At 35.7% G+C, this 7220-nt stretch overlaps 1 protein-coding gene across 1 annotated transcript; it reads left to right on the top strand.

Annotated features, from left to right (window-relative positions):
* Positions 1 to 1133: 1133 nt before the first annotated feature.
* On the top strand, positions 1134 to 5992 carry LOC133731880 (uncharacterized). Its single transcript, XM_062159321.1, has 8 exons — positions 1134 to 1419; positions 1622 to 1691; positions 1772 to 1862; positions 1933 to 1994; positions 3355 to 3662; positions 3730 to 3778; positions 3864 to 3989; positions 5461 to 5992. Exons 1-8 carry the CDS (start codon positions 1372 to 1374, stop codon positions 5646 to 5648), a joined length of 942 nt encoding a protein of 313 aa, XP_062015305.1. The 5' UTR covers positions 1134 to 1371; the 3' UTR covers positions 5649 to 5992.
* The last annotated feature ends 1228 nt before the right edge of the window (positions 5993 to 7220 follow it).

Raw genomic sequence — 7220 nt, 5'->3', positions numbered from 1 at the left:
GGGGTTCCGCCTTAAATCACCTATGCAATGATATCAATTCGACTTTTTTCCTTAAAACTTATTCAAGAAAACTGACACTAAAGATGAATCCAATTTAAGGTAGTTCAAACACACAGAGCCCAATCAATTTCTCTAGGAATAGTTCAAGTATAACCTGTACCTATGGCGACAACCTATCAAGACACAATTCCAATGAAATTATTTATCAATATGCAACTCTACTTAGTCTCAAAAGCATGGATATTTTTACTACACAATAGGAAAAACATGGCTGATCCTATGAAATAGATTATCAAATCCCATCAATCAATCAAAAAGTAAACGCAGAAATTAAAGTTGAACATCCAAAAATTGAATTTGCATTGAAGTTCTTGTCGAATCGAACTAATAAAAACTACATAGGAAATCCCTAAAATTAGATAAATAAAACTTTGATTAAGGAAAAAAATGAGGAGATTACATTAATTCAAAACATTTATTGCCCCCAATAGACGTCTATTGCGTCTATTGCCTCCCAATAGACCTTCAACAGACCTCTATTGCCCCCCAATAGCCCTTTATTACGAGATAATAAAACTTCTTTTTTTCTTTTTTTCTTTCCTTTTGTCCACAGTTAGAAAAAAAGAAAAAAAAGAAAGAAACTGATTTGGGCACCCGGAAAATGATCTGGGCGCCACTGCATTCTTGTTCTTCGAACCCTCAGTGGCCTTCTGGAAGTTCAATTGGTGCCCTTCAAACACCTTCACCAGTTCCTCAAGTGCCTTCTTCGCACCTTCCACACTCTTTTACAAGAACAAAACAAACCCTCTCGATTTTCAGGTTTGTGAATCGAAACCCATCGACCCGGTCTCAATTTCCCCAAATCTCCCAAACAAAGCCCTCAATTGAGTGAAGAGAGATGGAGTGTGATCGGAGAGATGAGAGAGAGTCGCATTTGATGTAATTGTATAATTAGGCTGAGGGTAAATTTGTCATTTCTCTTTAAATTGAGTTAGTGAGAATAAAAATTTATTTTTGAAGTAAGTGAGATAATTTTGGCAAATTTTAGTGGACCCAACCATTTACAAAAATCTAGTTGCTTTATTGGCGACGAAAAAAATAAAAATTAGACGGCTTTGGTATTGCAATGACGTGGCAGTGTTCAATATTTGAATGGAGGAGAAATCCTGTTGCTGAAATTTGAATCGGAACAAGTGCGCTCTCTCCGTCTCCGTCTTCCCCCTCCTCCTCCTCCATAGTTACCAACTAGAGCTATTTAGGGTTAGGGTTTCCACCTTTCAGCGATTCCGAGGGCTTCTCTCACTATCCACACTAGGATTCCCTTTCGTTTTAACACCTAATCTGAAAAGCCCTCACTCTTATCGTTCGCAGATGGATGCTCTCTATTCAAAGCTCTACGACAAGTACTCCAAAATCAAGGTCTTCCATAATTTCTTTCTTTATGCTTCTTCTTTTCGCTATTTTTTTGGGACAAAATTTTGAATTTGCTTCTGTATTTTTGAATTATGAGCTTCCTTTGGTCATCTACACAGAAACCTATACTTGACAGACCTTTAGATATTGCATCTATTGCAGCATGGGCTTTGTATTTCTAATTGTGAGTGTTGTTATGATATGTCAGACCAAAAAGTTTTCCGAATTGGATCAACAAAATAAAGATCAAGAAGACAAGTTTTTGAACTATATCCAAGGTATGAGTAGAATTTGTGTTTTCTATTAGTTTTATGCCATGAATGTCACACACTTTGTTGTTTATTTTCTCTTTTTGCAGTTGCGGAGGAGTACATTCAACATGTGAAAAGTGAAAATGAGCAGTTGCATTCGCAGCTTAATGACCTTAGAAGTGAAGTGGCTTCTCTCAGGTATGCAATTCTAAGTTCCAGTGGAATTCCTTGGTCAAATTTAATGTATCCTAAACAACTTAAATTGCAGGTCCGCAAAAGATGAACAATGTACTGAGTACCAGAAGCTTTTGATGGAAGAAAACAGGAAAAGTAAGTAGTCCTGTCTATTTGATTGTTATTCTGATTTGGAATGAAGGCTGATTTTGTATATCCCTACTATTCTGATTGGAACTAAAATAAAAGCGCACTAAAGGAATAGTAAAAATGGTCAATATTATTGAACATGTGGAGTGTTTGTGCACAAGTCATTGTTGAAGTTGCAACTTGCAATTTACTACAAGATATCTGGGCTACCATGAACCTGGATTTACTTTAGATGGAGGACTAAACTCTGCTGAATGAGGGTTTTTTCTTTTATAATTAAGTTCTGCTGTCTTAGAATTTGTTTCATAGCAAGCAACGATAGACCTTAATATGAAATGGAAGAGAAAGATATCAAGTTATTACAACAGGCGTCTAGTAAATCTGTGTTACAGGACCAACATCTTCTGGTTAGAAAACATAGTTCGTTTTATTCTGATGACCCTTTAAGTCATTCACTTGTTTCTAATAATCGAATGGCCTTGACAAGGTTCATAGAAATGAGATAGTAGAGGATGTTGGATTTATATGAAATGTGGAAGATATGGAATTGGATAGATTTGAACTGCTAGGGCTTCCTACAGCTTTGGTTCACTTCATCACATTATATTATATTATGTCTTATTTGATTCATTAGGAGGCTATGATGAAGAATTGAAAGTTCCACAGTAAACCTTACTACCTTTCTGGACTGTCTAGTCTACTGAGAAATAAGCCAATTATTGCCAGATTTTCACTTCCCGTTTGTTTACTTAATTGACTCATTTATAATGCTTATATAAATGCATGCTATGTGTGACAAAAGCATTAAGGTCTGCATGACTTATCTTTCTTCTTTTGTTCCCAAAATGCAAAGTAAAAAGGAAAAATATTCCCCTAATAAGACACAAAAGGAAAACTCTTTGGTATGTTCAATATCTGTTAAACTTGCATGACCTTGCTAAACATGATTTTGGGGATTCAGTGAAGCATTCAGATTGCTTGAAGAAACCATTATGGTTTGAGAATGTTTATACGTTTTATTTTGTTTTGTAATGATTTGAATATCTTTATACTGTTTTCAAATTGAATACATAACATGTCTTCCTTAAATTTCAATCTAGTTGTTGAGAAAATTCCAGAATTATAGATACACGCATAGAGGACATGTCATTTTTGTTCTTTCTTGAGACCAAGTGATTTATTATTTTGTGAATACTCTTCTGTGTCCAGTTTTTGTCACTATGAATTACTTTTGGTACTAGTATTCACATTTATCAGCAGTTTAACCTTGTGGTACATTTAAGAACTTCTGTAGTTTGTTTCTCCTGAGCTTTCACATGAATTGTTTAACACCTGTCTGTCTATTTGTGGCTCAAATTTACGACAGATAAAGAGCTTTCTGAAGAAGTAACAAAGCTCCAAAAGATGCTACAGGCGGAAACCTTTAGCAGAAGGAAGGATAGCAACACAGACAATGAGGAATTATGTATGTCTGGTGGTGGTGAAGTATCAGGAGAACCAGGCAGTAGCTCAAAGAGAAGAGATACAAATAAACGTAAGAGGCATTCTGGGGTGGAGACAGGGGACATCAATATGCCTTTTAGGAGCCATGATGATAGTGCAATACCAAGAGAATCTGCAAAGGACTTGCACAAGGAAGCTGTGCTTAGGGAATCTCTTGTTGGTTCTCATAAGGTATTTTTGATGAATTCCCATATATTTAAATATCTGGAGCAGATACTTATTGTCTTCACTTTCACAGACCAATGTAAACTTTCAGCCACAGTGCTGTAGAAATCTTGAAGGATCAGGTATGTGTCTGGAATTGAAGATCATGTCATTTTCCTTGTTCATATGGTATTGCATGATTTAATGCGTGGTATACTTGGTTTCTAGGTGGCAGTGTGGCTGTCACATCTAACTGCCTGTTTCAAGAGCTTAATGAGTACGTGTGGGGCTTAAAGTTCTCCATTGTTGATCAAACTGAAGAAACATGCATTTCAGCAGTGCATCAATCAAGCGGTAATTCTTAGAATATGAAAAGAACTCTTTGTTTCTGTTTTGCATTCTGTTATTTTTTGATATCCTATTACTCTTATAATAAGCTCCAAAATTCTTTCAGTTTTAAGAGAATGACATTATATCAAAAGGGTCTCTTAGAGGAGTGAATCATGAATTGGTAATGACCAATGTTTAGTTAGCACTTCTCAAAAACAGCATGGACAGTGTTGGAGTTGAGCCAGCTGCTAATGACCTAAGCCATTTGTTGACTATTCAGGCTTGGTTTGCTCATAATGCAAGTTATGAAACCTAGCCTGAAAGAGATTCAGGCCTTAATTAGATATAAGAGAGATGAGAGTGTGAGAGAGTCAGCGAATGGGAGAGTTTGAGAGAGTAAGCCAGCAAGAAGAAAAAAGAAAGGAAGAAGAGAGTAGCAAAAAGCTCAAGGGAGTGGGCCGGAGGGACCACCTTTGACACATGGAAAGAATTCTTTGGGGGCATATTTTCTTATAAGTTGGTAACTGCAATTCAGGTGAGGATGCGAGGGTTTAGGTGGTGTAGCTGCAATTTACCCTTAATAATTAGTTCTGTGGACTAGATGCTCTATTCTTCAAATTGAAAAAAAAAACGCAAAACAAGAATAATGTATTATCTGTGATGGTCAATTTCTGTTGTTTCTTTTGACAGAAACCTAAGTTCAATTTCTCCAAGTACTAATTTGTTTTTTCTGTAATTGGGTGGGAATACTGAACACATGAATTTTATTAATGTAAACCAAACAACAGTTCAATAACAGTGTTGTAATAAGTAGTCTATGGTAGGAGGTACATCCCTTATCCTCTAAGACTGACTAACAGTGATCCTCTAAGACTGACTAACAGTGCAATCAATGACATTAAGAAGATTTTAGCAAGATAATTCTATTGCTCTTTTAAATTGACTCATCTGTACTACCTGAGTTAATCTTGTTTGCTACCTCGTTGTGAATCTTTAGGCAATATGACATGTATTGGTTTTGAGTTGGGTGGCTTAAAGCATAATACTCTGGCTAAACTGGTATATCCTGTTAAACACTATAATTGTACTGTGGTAGTTATTCAGGAATGTTCCTACGCTATCAAAATCAGAACTTACACTCTTAAAAGTAAAAAGGAAAAGAAGTTAGAACCCTCTCTAGCATTTGCATCATCTTGTCATTTCAAATTTCAATTGGGCTTGAGATTGATCTGAACTCTGTGTTAGTTGCTTGGCTCAAGGCTTAGTTACTAAAAACAAGTATGCAAACTTAATCAACTGTTAGGACTTATAGAGCTGGGAGTTAAACTTCAGGGATGTTGATCTTGATAGTTGATTGATTATGGAAATTATCAAATATTCTTTTCTATACTTTTCCTGTTTCTATCTAATTGTTTCAACTTAAATGGATTGTAAGCGTCTCAAGAGTCAGTTTCTGCATTTAAAAGCTGCTGATGACTATATATCACTGTAACAGGTTACTCCTTCACTCTGACATGGGTGAACAGAGCTACAGGGGAAAGGCCAGAACTAGTGTACCGTTGTTTATCCTTGGGGACTTTTGAGAGGGTAGCGCCAGAGTGGATGACTGATGAGCTTATGTTTAGCACAACCATGTGCCCTATCTTCTTCGAAAGGGTATCCCGTGTTGTTAAGATGTCCTAGTTAGTTCCCCTATATCCCAGTTTTTTCTGTACAAATCTGGCGGTGAAGTTCTCTAGTTGTTCTCGTACAGTAACTAATGTGACAGTGAGCTGCCAACATTTAATCATCCTGCTTATTTAACAGTGTGTCGCCATCTGTGCAGCACTTGTAAAGTAAAAGATCTCCTTTTGTCATGGAAACTGATGGGGTTTAGTTTTTGATTTTTTTTTTATGAGGCATCCAAGGCATTTCTGTAGATGCTGCAGCTGATGTCTTGGCTAAGCAGAGCTTTGAACCAAGCAAAGTTCCCTACTTATGTGTTAACCTCGACATATCCAATGTATCGTAATTTGTCATTCATTTTACGTGTTGTTGCTTTTCTGAAACTTATGATGGCATACTCACCACTCAAGTCATCCACTCATTGTACGTGTCTTAGATTGTTTTCTTTGCTCGAAGTTCAAACCTTATAATCTACTCTTATCTTACTGTTATGTGTTGTTTTTTTTTTACTTATCTAACTAGTTCAAGAACTCGAATTTACTAATTCATTGTTTTGGCTCTAATAAACATTAGGCTAACAAGTAGATCATCATTTGAATAGATATAGTCGGAAATGGTTTTTTAATTATTAATCTCATTCTTCAACGAATTGCATCCAAAAAGAGCAGCAACTCTAATTTCTTAAGAGAAAAATTGAGGTCGAAACCAGTATAGACATGCGTGTTCATTTTTTCTTATTACACATTCGGCAGTTTAATCTATCATCTAACGGTTTAAAACTTAATGCAAGTTTCAAAGACCATGGGAAACAGAATTTGTTGATTCATTCAATTACATCAAACAAATGCCCAGTTGATCACCAAACAATAACTTTCACAACTATTCATTTGTGAAATGCAAATGAATGAGCAAACTATTTCTATTCGCACTTGGAAGAAGTAGACTGAAATTCCGTTATGGTCCAGTTCTGACCGGTAATAGATACCTGGGCTTTGTAATATTTGATTGATCACAATTCTGTATGTTCAAATTGAACTTTTGCAGAGATAATCTTTAATGATTAGGTTAACTTTTAATCGGCTCAATCATAGATTTGTAATACATTTTTTTATTTATTATTTTGCTGGCTGAAATTGAAAATAGTTTCATTTTTTTCCTTATTTTGTTACTTGTTTGAGTCTTGTAGCATCTCTTCAAAGTTCGCTAGAACCCGCAAAACTCGTTTTAGATTGGATGCAAATTGATTTTTCACAATACTGGACAAAAGGTGATGTTCGTCTCGAAGCAACTTTGATCAAAACCTGCCTTTTGTCTTAGTGTAACGTCCCGTATCTCAATTTACCCGTTTACTAGTCATTTGGACGGTAAACGACAACTACTTTAACTTTTTAGTTTGTTTTGATATTTTTAGTGGCCCTAAAAGTTGACTTTTTGTTTGAGTCAAAATTTGAGAAAATTCATTCATGAAAGTTGTAGAGGACGTTAAACCAAGCGCGTGTATATGTGGTACGTAAAAATCGGAGTTTGTATGCCAAAGTTATAAGCAAAATACGAAGTTAATGTAGATGGTAAGTAGTATAAATTCAATTT

Source organism: Rosa rugosa, chromosome 2 (genome assembly GCF_958449725.1).
Source record: "Rosa rugosa chromosome 2, drRosRugo1.1, whole genome shotgun sequence".
NCBI classification, from domain to species: domain Eukaryota; kingdom Viridiplantae; phylum Streptophyta; class Magnoliopsida; order Rosales; family Rosaceae; genus Rosa; species Rosa rugosa.
The sequence above is the reverse complement of the archived record's forward strand: the minus strand, read 5'-3'. Positions and strand labels throughout refer to the sequence as shown.